This window comes from Thunnus thynnus, chromosome 17, assembly GCF_963924715.1.
Source record: "Thunnus thynnus chromosome 17, fThuThy2.1, whole genome shotgun sequence".
Lineage (NCBI taxonomy): Eukaryota > Metazoa > Chordata > Actinopteri > Scombriformes > Scombridae > Thunnus > Thunnus thynnus.
In genome coordinates, this window is record NC_089533.1 from 8,785,042 (window position 1) to 8,804,666 (window position 19,625).

Here is a 19,625-nt window from a genome sequence, read left to right on the forward strand (position 1 = left end):
GGCAGCTAGTAATTAGGACACGTATGTTTTGTATTAACAAAATATTATATAAGGGCATGAGATTATCCAAATAATAAGAAAAGTAAAATTGTATTCATTTTAATCTCCAAGTTTTCTATGCTGTTGCTGTTGCTTCATATATTTTCACTTTTTTCCACAGTTTTAAGTACTTCCATTATTTTTTTGTGCTTGTGTTGTTGAACAAGAGTGACCATTAACACCACATTCAAACACAAATTAGAATAGAAACACAGAGCATAAATACATTTAAGTGAGTTTTAGCTTTTCCCTGGTTGTTTAGTTGATTTGTTAGTGCCTTGTTTATGTTGTACCAACTGTGAAGCCCCTTGAGGCAAACTTGTGATTTGTAATATTGGGCTATATAAGTAAAATTTGACTTGACTTGATCTTGTAAGCTTAATTCAATAGAGACATAATATGACTTTCTATTAATTTCCATCACATCAAGGTTAGAATTTGGAGGTTCTATTAGATCACTGTTGCTGTACTATTTTGTTTCAGTTGTTATTATTTTCACTTTTTATACTTTTGCGTAGTCATTAGGACATGGCACCTTTTTAATGTTTATCTTTTTACAGCATCCCGATTTGCAACTTGTCCTGTCAGAGCAGCGGCTCTTCTTGGAGGGTTTTCAGTGGTAACTTAGCACGAGCAGCCATGGCTACAGACCTCCCTTAAGCTTAGCTCAACAAGCTTCAAAGGAGCTGGCCAGTAGAGACAGAAGCTAAAGAAAGAGCCAAGGGCAGATTTCAGAGCAAGACTTTCCCTGCCCTGTGGGGGAGCTAATAAAAAACTGTAACACCGCTCAAACGTGCAACTGCAAATGTAAACTATGTACTCTGTCAGTGCTGTCTGTGAGGACATTAAACTCTATATTGATCTGCCAGCCAACAAAAAAAAATATTTTCACCAAAACATTGTTTATCAGGAGGTCAGCTGATTGCCTGCTACAAGGCAGCTCATTTCTAATCTCATTCACATAGTTTATCCTGCAGGCTATTTCTATGCTTTCTGCTCTATTGAAAACCTAAGTGTCGGAGAGCAAAACCAGACTGCTGTGAGTAACTTATAACCATTGCCCTGCAGATGTATGGTAAGAGGATCCTGCTGCATACCCGTAGCTGGTGTGGACTTTGCCATCCTGCTGTGTGAGGAGATGGGAGGAGACGAACATACACTGCGTGAGCTCACATCCATAAGGATAATGATTGGATTCAGGCAGTTGAATCAATGTTTTTCATCAGCTGTAAAAGGATGTGCTGCTAAATTAGTTTACTAGAGACAATCACTTGGCATTTACATGTGATTGCATTAGTTAGCCTAACGTTAACAAAGTTAACCTGAGAGATTCTATTCAAAGCTTCACCTAATTCATTTGTGTTCGAATGTCCTGACTCTAACAATTACCTCCAGGGCTCATCCATTTCATTTTCTAGTCATGCAGACTCAATCTTTGCGTGTCTCTGCACTAACACAGAGAAGCACATCATGCTGTAAGAATCAAGAAGAGGACGTGTACGCATGTATGAACAGTCTGTGAATGTGGTTGTGTGTGTGGCAGGGGGAGGGTGGGTGGTAGGGCAAATATGGGTTATTTGTAGTTTCAACATCTTCAAACTGGTCTAACAACATCAGTGACATAGAGCATCTGAATGACAGAGCACTTAAGTCACAATCTGATTTTAGTTCCGCTCTTTTTGCTTTATATTTAGTCTTTCTTTGTTGCTTGTCTAAGTTTAACTCTCTGCTTTAACTTTGGTATTCTTCTCTTTTCGTTCCCCTTTCATCCTCTCCCCTTTCCTCCATCGGCTCCCCTGTAAACACCAATGCAGGCAGCTTATGAGAGCTCTGCCCTTTGATCTTCCCAGCTTGTCATGTGTCAGAGGTCAGATAGCTGCAGTTTCTCACACACAGTATCTAACCCAGTCACCAGAGCTCGAGACCCATCCCCCCCCCCCCCAAGCTGTTGCTCCGCTTACCATGTCTCCCCACCCTGCATGGCAAGCTGACTGCTTTCAGTAAAGGTCAACCCCACCTTTATGCCGAAGAGGTCTTTGCCCACAGCGACAGGCAGGACTGATTTCAAGCATTAACAGGGCCCAGAGGTGAGTGCTTAGGTACAACCAATGCTTAAAAGCATAACAGGTAGAGCAGGTCGGTAAATTGCAACAATTTCTCACTTAATTTGGTAACAGCAACAAAGTTCAATCATTTTTGACAGATTAAAATAATCTTTTTTTATTGTAACAGTTTATTGTGATATATTTCATTGGTCTGTCTGAGTATTGTAGTAAGTTCTGTTACTTTAAGAGCTAAAATGAGACCACCTATGTATCTGGTGTCCCACAAATAAAATTTTCTTCACAGGTATTTCATAAAATCCCAATATTTTGGTATAAACCTTGACACAGACAACCAGCTACAAGACATATTATGACCAGAATGATTGACAGTTGATTCAAAGTGAGAAAAACAAGGTCTGATGAACTTGAATCCAATACTTTCATTGGACTAAGTTTCTATCTTAGTTTACTGACTGTTTCCAAGAAACATCCCTCAAGCAGTCACTTCCTCTGTGATCAAAACATCACACTCAAGGCAGCTTGTTACTACTACACGATTGAATTTTCATTCACTTCTTAGAAGGCATCTGGACAGCAACGTGGTTACGTCAATGAACTTTACTGAGTTAACGTTTCAGAGAACTGTTTCGTTCTGGACACACAAAGCATGCGTTAAGTTGTCTTTATCTTTAGTTAAAGCCTCTACTCAGCCATTGGAAGCAAAGCCTCAGGGTAGCCAATGATTGAGCTGGGATAGAGCACTTCGCCTAACCAGTGGAAGAGCAAAATGTGGACACTAACGTTTACAAACCATCACAAACAGTGCTTGAGGTTTGGCATGGTTGTGTATGAGGACTTAAGACTTAAAGCCGTGACACTTGTGCAACAAGAGTAGGAAAACCAATAGGCGTTTTCAGACTTTTTCATAGTTCTAAGAACAGTTGTTATCATGTCCGCACCGCAGGAACTGGGTATGATTGTAGTTTTTAGAACGACAAAACACAGACAAATGGTTGACCAGCTGTAGATGACACGGAAGGTGTCAGAGCAGCTGGACTCTCACCTCAGTCCCCTGCACCCTCCTCACCAGCAGCAGCAGCAGAGCTGCCCCAGGAAGAGGCCCAGTGACAGGTCCATCGCCAGCGTGAGCCATCCCGCGGCCTGCTCAGCCGTTCCCAGGCAGGGGTGCTGGCCCTGTTTGTGCTGCTGCTTCCGGCCGGGGACAAATGCAGTCAAGTGAGCCGCTGTTTGCAAAACAGTGGTCAAGCCAGCCGCCTTTTAAATTTAGTTGCACTGCTACTGCAGTAATTACAGTAGCCTTCAGGTGCTCATTCGGTTTTGCCTTTATCGTAGTAGAAGCTGAACTGAATTTAAAAGGCGGCTGACTTGACCACGGTTTTGCAAAAGTGGTTCACTTGACCACAGTTGGAGACTGCACCAGCAACCTTTTTAACATTACCTCAATAAAGTTAATAAATAACTGTTACATGGCCTCCGAGAGAGTTTTTTCCTAGCACTACACACTCTCACACAAAGGTTGGTTCAGGTATTAGCACTACTAGCCATGAGAGGCTCCCCATCTGGGTTGGAGGGGAAGTTCCCCTTTCCTTCCCAGGTCAGGCGAATAAGGGAAAGGCAGTGCCCGAGGCCTGCTCTTCCTTGGCCTCCACTTCATGAGCAGGCCCTCACACTCCACTTCAGCAGCTAATAGGTTATTCATGTTCCACTGGTAACCCCTGTTATCACTGTTAGCACTGCTAGCACTGCTAGCTGCTGCCATTCCAGCCACCTCCATGTTTACATGTGATGTCAGAGGTGAGAGCTGTGTGGAGGCCACGTTACTTTTAGCGTTCCTAATCTTCTCAGTACGTCCCCAGAACTGTTTGGTCTGAAAACACCTATTGTTACTAAATGACAATGACACACTAAACTGAACTACGGTGGCCTAGCTTACATCAACAGGTTAAGGAGGAAACTAATCCGACCCATTAGGCTACTAAAGGCCATCAAAGAATCTGCCTCCACATCCCCATGATTGAAAATGTCTGTGTCAACCAACAACATCATGGCCAGAGACAATTGTCACCACAGTTGCCACACAGCAGAACACTCATAGCTCCCTGCGGTTGTTCCTGAAACAGCAGAGCAATTCATTCTTGATGGTAGAAACTTTTGCACATTCAACAGACATGCTGCCATGATGAAAGTCAGATTGAAGTCATTCTTGTAATGCATGATTAGTAGTCAGATGTGAACCAGCTATTGCCTTGGTCAATCCGTCAGTTTTTTGGGGATCTTGCCTAAGTCGAAAGTGCAATATGCCTGGTAACTTTGGGACTGCGCCCATCAGAAAACAGAAGCACAAGTTTTTAGGAGTAATTTCAAGTGTTTTGTGGACTTCAAGATATGGTCAATTTGGGCTTCTCTGTAAGACTATGAGGCCAGATTTCATACACCAACATCAGAGTTTACACAGTTGGTAAGGTTGAGAACATATGAATTAATGACTTTCATACAGTAAATATATATTAGAGCCCAACCAATATATATTGGTTGGCCAATATTATTGGCTGATATTGGCTTATCCCAGATATATCGGTATATATTGGTATTAGTGTATATGTTGTCTGATATGCACCAATATTGTTTTTATTTTTCAAAGTTATATAGCATTTTATATATATTTGTTCCTTTTTCTTAATTCAAGTTGGTTGACCAACAGAATAACTAAAACAGATGTATTCCCTACAAGATGAACTTATACATAATTCAATGTACCAATGTGTTTTAACTAAGTCATAGCTGTAGTGTCCTTTTCATAGGTTCAGTTTAGATAATAATTATTGTGAGACACAGAGCATGGGAAACAGTGTCCTCAAAGAACTGATCACTCCAAATGCAAATGTCGTAATGTGGTTGGAGCTGGGTGTGGTGGATTTACTCATGACGGGTGGACAGGAAAATGAGACAGAGCTCTCATCTCTACCACATTAAACAAGGAAAACAAAGGCATCAACCTTATGGTGCTGTATGCATGGTAGCATCTGAGTGATTACGGTAGTGGCACAGGGATAATCTGGATAAGCTGAGCATGGACACTGAAGTAACACAGAGTGCCACAGCCACCCCCTTACCCTCATTCCCCTGCTTTCCCTGCATGAGATGATTTCCTAAATCAATGTGTATTCATGTGAAATCTATGCACAGCAGCTTGAGGTCAAGTAATGTGTCATGACAATGCTCCTGCTGGCCTCTTCACACAAAATCTAATTCCATATTAGGTTTCATGAAAAGCCTTTGGGTCTTTTTATCGCATCCCTCCCAAATGCATGTGTCACCAATAATCAGCATAAAACAAATGGTGTGGATTCTGGCTGGCTTAAATCACCAGTAAGGCCAGTAGAAGCAATGTGTACAGAGCAGATCATTGCCTGTTACTATGAGCAAAATAATTTATTCAGTCTTGATTACTGTACTTTATCATCACCCAATCTGTGAATGCAGATAATATAATATCCAACAAGCAGAAGAATAGAATAGGACAAGCACAATTCAACCATCTGCAGCCAGGAGATGGGAAATTACATTTAAAGAAAAAACTATTCAGTGAAATAAAGATAAACTGTATTGCAAATGAAGCATTTTCATTTTCCTCTTACAGTCACATATGCCTTTAGGCCATTTCTGTAGTAGTATTTATCTAAATAGGTAAACTCTCTTGCTAGCGTTGCCATTTGCATTTATAAGAGGTCATTTCATTCGCATTTTAGTTTGCATCCCAACAAATGTAAATATTGAAGAGAACAATAGAAACCCTCCAGCGCTGTGTGATCTATTTCTAATACATCATTCTGTAGAAATGCTGCCTCATGCCTTGCTGTCTGCAAAACAAAGGGCATGGATAGCAGATCGTGTGAGAATGCAAAATGTGTTAAATGAGGTTTGATGATAATGGAACATACTGTTAACCATGGTGATGCTGCACAATGTATTTACACAATATGCACACAATGTCTTGTCCACCCCCCTCTCTCAGCGTATATTTAACAGCGCATGTGATTGACTCACATGGCCAAATGCCTCAAAGGGGTGGTAGCAGGCGACAATGAACACAGCAACAGATGGGATCTAATAGTCAAAGATCCTGGGCAGATTGGAATCCCGGAGGCTTCTTTAAATGTAAAGGTGGAGATTAAACCCATGTAAGCAAACATTACACAAGCCTGAAATATGCAGTTACACTGATATTATGACTGAGACATCTTTATGAATAGTTACACTTTTACCTCATCATAGACCCCCCCTTTGACCAAACAGTAGTAAGCTTCATTGTTGAGACTGAAACCACACACTAAACAAACACGTGCACACATTTGCACTCAGATACACGATGGACAAGTTCCTTATTACAAAAAGAGGAATCTTTATCTTTGTTTCATTAACATATAGCACCAGCAAACCACATATCATCTAAAATACAAAGAGGAAGTATTCTTTAAACAAAAAAAAAAGAGTAGTTGTTTTGTTGTGGGAGTGCCAGGATGGCTGGAGATGTCGTGCAGAGCTCATTTGAGAGCCTTGTTAGGCAGACGCTGCCGCGGACACAGATGAGCTCACAGGATCAATACGGGATAACAGCTCCACAAATCCAAACTCTGACTTTGCATTATATTGCTCCTGTGCCTCTACAAGCAATGGAGAGACTTAGAGATCACATACTACCCTTTAGTGTTGGTTTATACAAGATCAATATATGATATGATCTTTTAAAATGTCAATTTGTGCAAAATAGAGCACTTATACAATAGCAATACAGGGAGAAAGGTAAGTATTTGTGTTTGATCATACAGTCTTATTTTCTTCTCTAAGCCATCATACTTTAATCCAACGTACAACCAATTATGAATGAGACATAAGAATCAATCACTGAGAAATCTTTTTTTCCCCTGGTATGTCATCATAATCATTTTTTTAAAATCAGATGTTCCTTACAATAATCTTACACAGATGTTAGCTCTTTCCCCAGACATAACAGAGCATCCATGACCTAAATTTATCTGAACAAAACACATGAATACATGTCACACACACACACACTTTTCATCTCCAAAAGGGAAGCGAGTCCCCTCAATGTGAAAGTGTAAACAGATTTATGTCCCCAGAACATGAGTAATACACACACACCCCCACACACACACACGTCGTTACAAGGATCATGAATAATGACAGCACAAACAACTGAGCTAAACTGTTTATGTTTTTCCTCCCTTGTGCAAACACTGGCTGTTTGTGGCAGCGTAGATAGATTTGGTGACACTATTTCATGCTAATAATGAAATAATGTCAACAATAATGCTGTTTTTGAAATGCTAAAAAAAACAGCATGTTTTCTGTTTTTAGCATTTCAACACATTTTCATCCTCTACAGTATGTCTTCCTATGAACACAGAGGTATTTATTTGTCTGTGAGGCATCTGTTGGTTTTCCAATCCGTCTCATTTGCTGTAAACCTGCAATAAGCTTCAACATAGTAGCAGCTACTGTTCCTCACATCTTACTCAATTAAAACAAAAAAGTGTCTCTATATAGACCCTACAGCAGCAAAACTGATTTAAGCTATGATGCTGCTGTGCAAAAAGCAGCAGAACTGGTATTCCTAAAGAAATCCATCGCTGAACATATATCTGCATTCAGTGAAGTGTCTTTCTCACATTAAAATAACAATAAAGGACATTAATTATACTTAGTTTGTGTGTTTGTGACCCTATATAAGCCTGGCCATTTGTCCGAAATTGTCCTGGTGAAACAGTAAGGTTGCATTTGAGTCTGTTAGAGCCTGACCAATACATTTTCACAGCTAATATTATCAGCAAATATGATCTTATTATGCATATATCAGTATCGGCATATATGCCAATCGATAAGCAACAGCAGAACAGGAACACCAAAGATATGTTATATATGTCTCCACTGCATGAGAAATGTTTGTTTATGTTATGTGTTTATGTTAAAAAGCAAAATCAGTTGATATATCTGTATCAGATATTTTTTACAACTCTCAAATATCAATATCATATCCACCTCAGAAATCTGTCTGTAATTGTCAGCCTCCAGAGGAAATATCATATAACATTGTTGTATTTATCATGTACTTGATCTCAGATGGTGATGAGTCACTGGTGAATACAGTATGTCACTTCAACTTCACTTCAAATGAAAAAGCCATTGCATTGTATAAAAATAATGGTAGCCAGGACTCCATTGTTCTTGTAAGCAGCCTGTGTGCTATTAATCACGGGACATTCCAGAGACATATAGGTCATTTAGTTATATTTACCACTAACCTGGAATGGTTTACCAGTTGTCCATAATGTGTTGAAGCTAAACACTACAGCTCATACTGTAATCATGAACTGAGTGTAGCACTGGTATTGACTAATTTGTTGATCATTTTAGGGGATTGTCTTGCTGATGAAACTATAAATACAGCATGTGACATTATCCATTAGTGAGGAAAGCATCATAAATTTTGGGCTCTATGAGGTTAGACTATCCTCTTTGGGAGGGTGGGGCACAGCCTGACCTTCAGCTGCTCCAAAGGACACACCTTTGTGAGCCATGTCATTCAAAGGATCTGCCTTCTGGATTGGGACCTATTTCAGTCATGCACATATATATATATAAAGAATATGGATGTAGTCACCGAGACGTCACTCATTGGTTTGTGGACTGCCATTTTAAAACCTCGAGTTTGGCAGTTTGACCGTCTCCATCTTGGATTTGACCATCACCATCTTTGATTTCTGGAGCCAGAAGTAACTATATTTGGACAAGAGGGTGGACCTGACCATAGCGCTAGCTGCTAGCGTGGTTAGCACGGGCATTTACAGTCTATGGTTAACTCTGATAATGCTAATTCTTATTTTTGCTAATGAAAAACAGGCTTGAAACCAATAAAACAAAATGTGTTTACCGGAAAAACTGACCATCTGACTCCTTAGAGGGTCTTTTAGTACAACCAAACACTGAACAAGACTATTTTAGCTGACCAAAATGTCACAATTTACTTTCAAGAACTGAAAACACAGTGAAATAGCGACAGCAATGCCTATACTCTGTGAATCTGGGGTTACGCCATGGTTACGTTACGTTATCAACGTTGTTTGTCGTGGTAGTGACTTGTCAATCACAAGGTAGCCGCGCCCTAAGGCATATCCTGCTTTATCATCTATTCTACTCTAAATGGGACCATAATTTACAAAATGAACATCATGCTGTATTGAGAAAGACTTGAAACTAGCGATTGAGACCATAAACTCATTAGGAAAGTGTTTTCTGAGGTAATAAATCAAGTAAGAAGTAAGGTCATTTTCTCATGGACTTCTATACGATTGGACTTCTTTTTGGAACCAGTGGAGTCGCCCCCTGCTGGCCATTAGAGAGAACGCAAGTTTAAGGCACTTTGGCTTCACTTCTCAGACCTGGAGCTACCCACTTGGTGATGCCACACCATCAGTGTCAAGAGGTACCATTAGTAAGTTTTCCTCCTCTGATCACCTGACTGTCATTGTGTCATCACTTGCGTGCACACCTGCTCCTCATTAGCTATTCTGGTTTTCCACTGCCTGCCTGTCGATTATCTGAGCTGTTGCCTGATTCGACCGTCTGTCTGTTGCCTACTTTAAGCCTGAACACTGACCTAGTAAACTGCTTTAACCCTACCTGCTGAGTCTTGGAGTCTGCATTTGGGGCCTATTTCCTGTTGCAAGTTATCTACAGTAAGTTATAAAAAAACAAGCGAGCTGAGTTGTGGCTCGCAAAGGGAGCACAGTGTTCACACAGCACGTCACAGCACAAACTGAGGTAAAAGATTTTGACAAAAAATTCAAAGAAATTGCATACAAAATTATGTTAGTTATGTTAGTGATAACTGGCATTTTTCTAGGTTTATTTCCTGTCTGCTGTCTGCTTCTTCTACACTTGTGGCAGCAGATGCAGTTACCTCAGCCTCAGGTTACATTAGGTACCAGGATGGACACCAACGGAAAAGTTAATAATACAATAAAAATGGACTAAGAAAACAGTTTCACCAAGTGGGGTATCCACATCTCCCTGCTGTTGCTTCTTCTTTATCTGGGTCATCAGGACACAAATTTGCAGCCAGTTCATGCCGGGTCAACCTGAATACACAGCCTTTTTTTTTTTTTTTTACAAAAATCTGGGAGTCCTGCCCTACCTGTGCACCAGGCACACTAGTAATGCCAATAGGGCAAAACACAAAAAGGCACTGACCATTATTTGTTGGTGATTGCATCTTGACTGTAAGTTTTATAATTTATTCACAATTTCAACATGTACTGAAGTGGCTTTTTCTTTATCTTCCTGGATTTCTTTTCTGTTTGCTTCTTTTACACCTGTGGTGGCGGATGTAGTTACATCAGCCTCAGATTACATTGCATATCAAGACTAGCAGCCTAATTAAAGCGAGGGACAAGTCTTGGGGTGTGAACATGACCAAATGAAGCTGGGGAGAGCAGCATATGGCAACACTTTATTGCCTCAGAGTGAGGCAAGTTGTTACTTTTAAATTCAAATTAAATGAAATTACACAATCGCACAAAATCTGAAAGGCGGACCATCGAGCTGATGAAGTTAAAGTTACAACACTGATCATCTACAGAGCTGTTAAGAATAATTAGTCTCTGGTGCATTTCTACCACAGTATTACTAACAGACAGTACGCAGGCTGTTCAAGCACACTTTCACGCTGCAGTAAGGATCTGCCACACCAATAAAACATCTGACATTTATCAATAAAATCCAGTTAAATCATGGCAATCTATAAGACAATTTATAACCTCACTGCAAACTTCTGTACATATGGGAATGTATGTATGAGTTTGCAGTGGTGTTATGCCGAGTAAGGTTAGCACACAGTATCACACTCCTTACTCCATTTCAAGAGCTTATATTAGTTCAGAGGGAGCATTCAAGGACAAGAGAATAATGACGTTTATCTCTTCACTAAGTCTGAGACTTTTTTTTCCTAATTGCTGCCAAATGTATGTATGCTTCAAATTTGGTTACTATCAGCATTAATATAGACTAACTAACTGAAACATATTGTCAGATAACAGTGTGCTAAATACGGTACAACTTCCTGGTCACTCCATACTGTGTGATAAACTACACGGCCAGAAGAAGTAGGCCAGCAGGTCAGGCTATATAAGGTCACGACCCACAGCGTGAATAGTGTGGGTGTGAAATGAAAACATTAACTGTTAACACTCTGCAAACAGAGTAAAAGCTTTGGTGCCAGGACAGGAATCACTGTATCTGACTTGATAATATGAAAAGGATTTGTGCATAATCCTGTGTTCTACCCCACTTGTCAGAATGAATTTAAAAGCTGTTTTTCAATTTACTATCTTACACAGTTTTATCTATCAGTTCTGTTGACTTGCACTTAAGTATACTGATGCCTTCTTTGTCAATCATACTTAAGAGCAGTTGCAATGATACAACATTTGACAGTTGCACTACTTGTCACTAACAATATGTCCCACACATTTACTGTATTTAACAAACAGAGTGCCTCTCTTTCTTTTTCAGATTCAAGACCTCACATGATACAATTTCCTTTAGGGCCTAGATGAAGCCATTCGTTCACATAATTCACGCATGAGAGATCAAGCATGACTCAGGGCCCAAGGCATTAATAAAACACAAAAAAGGTTGCACACTGTAACTTTCCAACACGAAAATGACCCAAAAAAAAGTCAGAGATCAATAACTCACCAAATGACAAATCCAAGATTCTACAGCACGTCATCCTTTTATTATTAAACTCTTATTTAACAGTTGAACTCAGACACACATGCATCAACAGCCAAAGGGAGATTTACAGAGCTACAGTACTGGTCACTGAGCTACTCTTGGGGTATTTCTGGGGTTAAGATCCCAGCTGAAAGAGCACAGTGATGCTAGTTTTGGAGAGGGGTGGAAAACAACTCCTCTTTTCTAACTCAGATTCCCCAAACTGCTCTGGGGATTCTAAAAAAAGACAACTTGCCCGTCGCTCACAAGCAGGCTTTTGCTAAAATCCGAGCTACCGACCCTCAGCTGGGCGTGTGTGTTCCTACTGAAGCGTAACAACTTCAATCAAGGACAAGAGATAATGTTGGAGACTTGCAACATAAATTGCTATAATCTTAAGTGAGCTTTTAAATGCAGTTTTTGAATAAAACAAGATAGTGATACTCAGATTAGTCACATCAATGAGCCTTATTCAACATTTTAAATCAAGTAAGCTTCTGATGAATGCAAAGTCGCATTAGTTCAAGTTCAAGTCAAGCCTGGTGCTGTGGTGCCACAGTAGAAAGTTGCAACAGGATTTTGCTCCTGTCTGTTTAGTCTTGCAGAGGTATTGTGTAAACATGAGAAAATGATTAATCCAGACCATGTATATCCATTCTGGGCTGACCTCTGTCCAATGTCTCCTTACACAATTTAAAATCACAGCGACAAAATAGGAAGCGCCCTTAACAACACTTATGGGAATTGAAGCGCATACTTTCGTCTCCTGATTTGTGACTTCCTTCATATGGCTCAGTGAAAACTCGCCTTTGAGCGCTCTTGCTATTATTGTTGTGTCACTGAGATAATAACCCAAGGCCTTATCATGCTTCTCAGTGTCTAGAAGGGTTGACTGTCATCCTCCTCCCACTTATTCACTGAACTGACTGCAGACGGGAAGAGAAGAGGAATTCAATTAAACAGAAAGAGAAGTAGAGAAAAAAAACGGATGACAGGAAAGACACTGACGCGGGGGGGAGAGAGAAATTTCATAAAACTGCTGATAAAACCATGCAGAAGTAACTAGCTGATGGCAATCAAATTTGAGTCTTGTGTGGAGCAGGCAGTGATCATGGGTCAGGAGTGCATTCTGTAGATGCCAACAATCAGCAATGCTATTCGACAGATGGATCAGAGCACTCCTGGCCTAGACCAGGCTAAAAGCTCATGGTCACGTGACCAGTGGATTAGCGTTAGCCCAACTGAAAGGGGGAGGAGGTTAGGGTGCATGTCACCACATGCTTCCTGATCACTTCCCTTTGAATGTTTCCCTTTTTCTTTCATTTTGAAGCTCTCCTCATCCCCCTGTTTGTCTTTGATAGTTTATGTTACATTAGTCGAGTGGCTTTGATCATTTGCACCAAAGTTTCACCAAAGAGCTGGATAACAAGCAAATAAAACTGTTGGTCTCCTTCCAGTTATCTCTTTCGTCAGTCCATCCTCTCCTCCTCTATTCAGACTGGCGAGAAGCCCCATGCTAAGCACAGTCATTAGTGCATAAATGATTCTGACACCTTTGACTCATAGCTCAGTCAGATCAAAACCACTCCTGTAATCAGCTTACTTCCAGCTACTCATCATGTCAGTGCTGAGAAAATGCCTCCTGTAATGTGCTTCGCAACTAGCCCCCCCAACTTACAGTACTGAAATGTTCTCATCAGCTTTTTCAGGCTTGCTGGATGGACCCTATACTTGTCTGACAGCAGCGAGTGAAAGAGTAAGAAGCACTGACAAGCTTAAGGACATGCCATGCTGTGAGCACATGGCACAATTTGCTTGTAGGATAAAACATTGGGCTCCCCTATCTCCCCTGCCGCTACTCCTCCTGCATCTGGGTCTTTCTGTCAGGACACAGTGTGCTGCCAGCCAATTCATGCCTGGCCAGCATGCAATGTCCCCACGCCAACCCAAAACACCCTCGTTTTCACAGAAACCTGGGAAAACCCTCCCTTCTCGTGCACCATGCACAGCACTTACAGCACAAGTGACAGAGGGAGCATGCAGGGTGACATGGTGCTTGCCAACAGGGTTAAATGCTAAAAGGCTTTGACAATTATTTCCTGTAGATTACAGCTTGACTGAGATGTTTTATTGATTGTGAGAGAAGGCGCGCATAAATGACCAACAAAAGAGAAGATAAAAAGAGAACTGAAAAAGAGAAATTATTCTTAAGGCTTGTCATTGTGACAAGAGCCAAATTAGGTTCTTGGGTCATAAACTAAGAAAGTGAAAGATCAGTCTATACAATGTCAAAAGATAAGCTAAAAATTCCTATTGCAACTTCCCAGAGTCCAAGGTGATGTCTTCTGATAGCTTCATTTGTTTGACAAACAGTCCAAAATGCAAAGGTATTCAATTCCCACAAATATTCATAAATGACAAATAGGATTAATTGATTTAATTTGTTTTTTTGTTTTTTTTTATTAATCAGCTAATTTCAGGACTGCTGAAAACCCAGCCTGAAGCCAAACACAGGAAGGTGTCACCAAACTCACAATTCCTATTTCTGTGTTGAGGAGAAAGGACTCAAAGAGGCTCCTTTGAACTTTTTCACACAGCAGCCTCAAGGAGGGATGTTATCCCAGTGGGCAGTAGTCATTATCACAACATGTAATTCTCAATCACTAAGAGCAACAAGGGAAAGTCACCTCCAGCAAGAAATATAGCTAGTGTATCCAAAGGAAAACACACACACACACACACACAAGTCTTATCGGAGCAACTTAGCATTCACAGAGCAACATAATGACAAAGGATGCATAACGGGAGTTTGCAATCGCTGCAGGTGAGCTCATCTCTACACCCACAAATACACAAGGACACAAAGATACACGCACAATACACCGTATTCTTGGAAATGACACAGAAGCATCAAAGCGTTAGTGACATTTCAATTCTGTTTGTATGCAAGCACAAACACCAGGGTCTTGATTCAGGAGTCAGGTGTTGCAGCTTTGACAGTTGGCTTTGTAATGACCTTTATGAACCATTATTTTCATGCTTTTTCAACTCGCCATTCTAGGCAATAATGCAAAGAAACAATTCATCCTGTTGTTTTACAGTAATATATATTTAGGACATTTAAAGTGAGACCTGTTCGGAATCACCAAATTTACTCCTGATCTATCACCAATCAATCAAACCTTTCAAATTCATAATGAACATTTCTTTTAGGGCTAAAGTATTCAATATATCTTCTTGGAAATCTCCAGTATTGCCATATGGACTGCAACTGTATGTGGTACTCAGTGACCTTATTGTACTTTATAGTTGTTTTTAAATTGTATTTGTATGAAGTCATCCCTACATTCTTCTAATAGACATGCTTTTTCAAAGAAATATGTGTAACATTGCCTGGAATGTATATATTATTTCTATTTCTGGCATTTATAACACAGAGATCAGCAGTGTATAAAAATATTCAAGCAGTAAATTATATTGTAGCTGGTCCACATGACATTACTTCATAAACTGTGACGTAGTTTAAACAAAAGGCCTCAATGCCACAATTTTAGTAACTTTTATGAACTTATTGTGTGTTTGCATGTTAAGTATTTACCTGCAAAGTAACTATAGCAGTCAGATAAATGTCATGGAGTAAAAAGTACAAAATTTCTCTCTGAAATGAAAAAGTAAAAGTATAATATTCCCAGAAAAATGGAAATCCCCAACTGAAGTACCTGAAAATTTTACACTTGAGTACAATATTTGAGCAAAGGTAGAAAGAAGTAAGGTACTTTCCATTATCAGCAGGACATAAGCCTTGAACATGCTGCAGTACCAGAGAGTCTGTCACTGAACAAAAGCCCTCAGCAGGCTTTCACCTGTGACACTTTTGAAACATACCAATTACACTTTATTAGACTCCAGAGCGCAGTCTAACGCCTATTATTACGGCTCATTTCTGCTTGTCTTCATGGTCTTATTTCACCTCTTCTGAGACTTCATGCCTCATGTAGGTTAGATTGGATGTATGCAAGGCTGAAACAGAGGCTTACCGCTATACACAAACTTACACATATTGGACAGATGACAGTCAGTCCTTATATAGTTCCATAATAATAATAGCAGTGAGGACACCGTATCGCCACATGCCATAAAGCTCGCTTGACATTTGGCTGTTATAGACAACACAAGAGATTAAAAGTGCTAACAAATAACCTAAGAAAAGGTGACAGTAAACAGACAGGCAGCACAGACACGCTGTATAGCTACGTATTACTATAGAGACACTACAGGGACTCCTTCGTCTGCGCAGGGTGTCCTGCCTGTTGATTCACCCCCGTTGGGTTAATAAAACTACAAAGATATTTTAATTAAAAGTAACAGAGACAAAAAATCCAACACATATAGCCTGTGTCATGACATTAATCCGAACTAGTCTTGTATGTGCAGCGTCTAGAGGCGGAGGAGCGCTGCCGCACTCGCAGTTTGTTTACAAAGCGCTGTCAGAATATTTCTTTCGCAACGGGGACCGTCAGAGAGAAACGAGACGAGGACGTCCGTGTGCACACACACTCAGCACAAAACACCATTCAAACACATTTAAAAAAAAAAAAAAAGAGAGAGAGAAAAAAAAAGTGGACACACTTACCTCTGTGGAGCGACTGTGGCGCTGCTGTCCTTTCTCATAAAATACAGGGAGAGGCTGCAGCGACGTGAGCAACCCCACAGCAGGAATCTCTCAGTCAGTCCGTCAGTCGTCTAGTTTCCAACTGTTCGCCTCACACTTCACTGCTCTCTCTCTCTCTCTCTCTCTCTCTCTCTCTCTCTCTCTCTCTCTCTCTCTCTCTCTCTCTCTCTCTCTCTCTCTCTCTCTCTCTCTCTCTCTGACAAACCGCCCACTTCCGGCGGTTCTCGCATGTCTGTGAAGAGCAACACAGTTTTTTTTGTTGTTGTTGTTGTTGTTGATTTCTGTGCTAGTGATGATTGATTTGGGACTAATGCTGCATACAGTCTTTAAATAGATGAACTATTTCTGTAAGTTAACAATAGAAAAAAAATCTATAACTTGTAATCTAGCCTACTGAAACTTCTTGTTTTATTTTATTTTATCTTATTTCATTGATTTCTGTGCACATTGTCTGGTAGTCTATGCTTAATGTCATATACAAAATGTTTTGATTTTAAAACATTTTAAAAGACTATGTAGGCTATACTAAACATTGATAAATGCATTCATACAAAAGTAAAAATAAAGAAAAATAACAACAACATATAATAAAATAATAATAATGATAAAAAATGTGGTACATAAATGAATAAATTACTAATAAATAAACACATGGGAGAGAGCGTTGAGTTGAATTGCTTTCATATTGCTGCGGGTCATTAAGCTCGGACTCACTTTTCTCTGACTTGCTGTGATCAAAGCTGTTCTCTGCTGCACATAGTTATGAGCAGATAGGTTGATTAGATTAAGTCTAATCTACTGTAGCCTTCAGTAAATCTTCAATCCAACTCCATGTCGTGCAGCATCGCTCCCAAATCTGTCTACCTTCCGCCATCTGGAGAATAGCGACACCTTCTGGTGCAAAACTGAGTTTAATTCAACTGTTGAACTTCAAATGTGTTCAAATAAATAAATAAATAAATATGCACGCAGATTCAGGCATGGACATAGGAAAAAGGTTTGTGTTTTTCAGTTGGGTTTTCCCATCACTGTACATAAGCTTTTATTAGATGGTTATATGTTTTATTATGTAATTGATTTTGTATTAATTAGTTTATTTAATTGTCAAATCATTATCAGTTTGTTGGGTTGAGAAAGGCACACACAAATACACACATACACACACCCACACACACACCACACAGACACACACACACACACACAGAGTGAGAGAGAGATAAATGAAATGGCAGAGAGCAAAGATAAACATGCCAAAATGAAATGTTTGCCTGAGACTCGTCCAGCAAAGAGAGTCACATACTGTATTCACTGCGTGAGACAAAACAAAACAAAAAGCAGAAAAATGTATCAGCCATTCATATATCTCATCTTGTTTTATTGTTTCTTTGTTACCTCACTGAACCTATACAGCCACACACGAGGATTATAGTAGGATTATTATAGTCCTCATTGACCTGATGAGTGGTGCTTTGTGCAGTGGTGGGGAAGTATTTTAATCCTTGACTTAAATAAAAGAACTGGAAAATACTCCGTTTACAAGTTTAAAACCCTGTAATCAATATTTTTGCTTTAGAAAATTAGCAATAAATGTGCATCAAAGGTAAAAGTTTACATTTTGAGGTATGATGAGTGTTGGAAGACCTTTTAGCCCAAAGAGATATAAATAAATAGCTGATACACTGAAGAGTAGAGTGTTTTAGGTGATAGGCTACAGATATTCGTAATTCTGACAACTGCATCATATTGGGGAGTTTAAACTGTGACATGCTGTCATATTATGAGTGTATCATATGTTTTAAATGTAAAAAGGTTATCTGCAAAGTAACAAGTAAGCCGATAAGATAATAGTGGAGTGAAGAGGACAATACTCATGTTAAACCTGTGAAGTACATCGTTTGTGGAAATATATGTCATGCTATGTCTCATCTGTTGATGTCATGACTTTGTCACAAATGAACAAATAGGTAAAAGTTCATTTTGGATGTTGTTGCTGACTGTAACTAATCCAAAAAGTCCCCCGTCTTGTTGCAGAAATTGATGACTTCATTTCATTTTACTACTTCCATGTCAAAAAGGCATCATTTATCAGCAGCCCCCCCCTCGCCCCCCCCCTCTCTCTCACACACACACACACATCCAACCAAGCCAGTCACCGCACTGTGCCCTGTTGAAGCTTCATCGATTCTCCAGATTAATTGGCTGCAGCCCAGAATTGAAGGGTGACAGTTGCTTCCTCAGACAGCTGAGTCAGCAGCTGCTGACAGTAATAGCTGTACATCTCCACACCCCCTCGTCTTCTCAAACCATTTCCTAGCACCCAGACGAACAAGGCACACGAGACCGAGAGTAAGCAAGCTCTGCAGAGCAAGGCAGAGACCCAGTGATGCAGAAACTGCTTCCTTCTGCCTCTGTTTGCTTAGCTGCTTTATTTCAGCTGTCACATACTCTCCAGAGGACCTGTGGGAATCCCAGCAGTCACATCAGTGCTGTTAGAGCTTAAGATGCAGTGGAGCTGCACACACACAAAAATGGAGTTTCCAGTCAGGAAAGTCCAGTAATCATGTGTTTAGAGATCTCTCATCAATGCTGTTTTTGTTGGACTCAAATTGAAAATAGGAAGTGTGATGTCAGTCCACTTCTTGTATGTAACATTCAAATCCCAGAAATGAGAGTTTTCCGGCCCCACTCACAATAGAATTGCTCATCATCACATCTGACACACTTTCAATCTCATAGGATCTTGTTTTCTTTTCTCATTATGTTTAAAATACCAATAAAAAAAGAACAATGAGTATGTTTGATCGCTGTTTCCACCAACAACAGTTAAAAATGGGACTTCTCCACTGAATTTATATTTAATCTTTGCACATGCAAGGACCCAACAAATTTCTTGTCAAATGCCTTATTTTCACAAGTTCAGTGCAAAAAAAAAAATGTAGCATATATTATTATACTTTGAACTTTGCTTTGTTGTAAGTTTCATTTTACAGTGAATAGGTTGCGCAAGACCCACAGGAGCCCTAAATTCTGCATTCAGATAACATCTTTATCAC

At 39.9% G+C, this 19,625-nt stretch overlaps 1 protein-coding gene across 1 annotated transcript in view; it reads right to left on the reverse strand.

Annotated features, from left to right (window-relative positions):
- Positions 1–16,689, reverse strand: part of LOC137168299 (uncharacterized) — a 131,914-nt gene extending 115,225 nt beyond the window's left edge. The window contains 1 exon segment of the mRNA XM_067570827.1: positions 16,534–16,689. Within this exon segment, the coding sequence (XP_067426928.1) occupies positions 16,534–16,571 (38 nt within the window). The 5' untranslated portion in view covers positions 16,572–16,689.
- Positions 16,690–19,625: the final 2,936 nt, after the last annotated feature.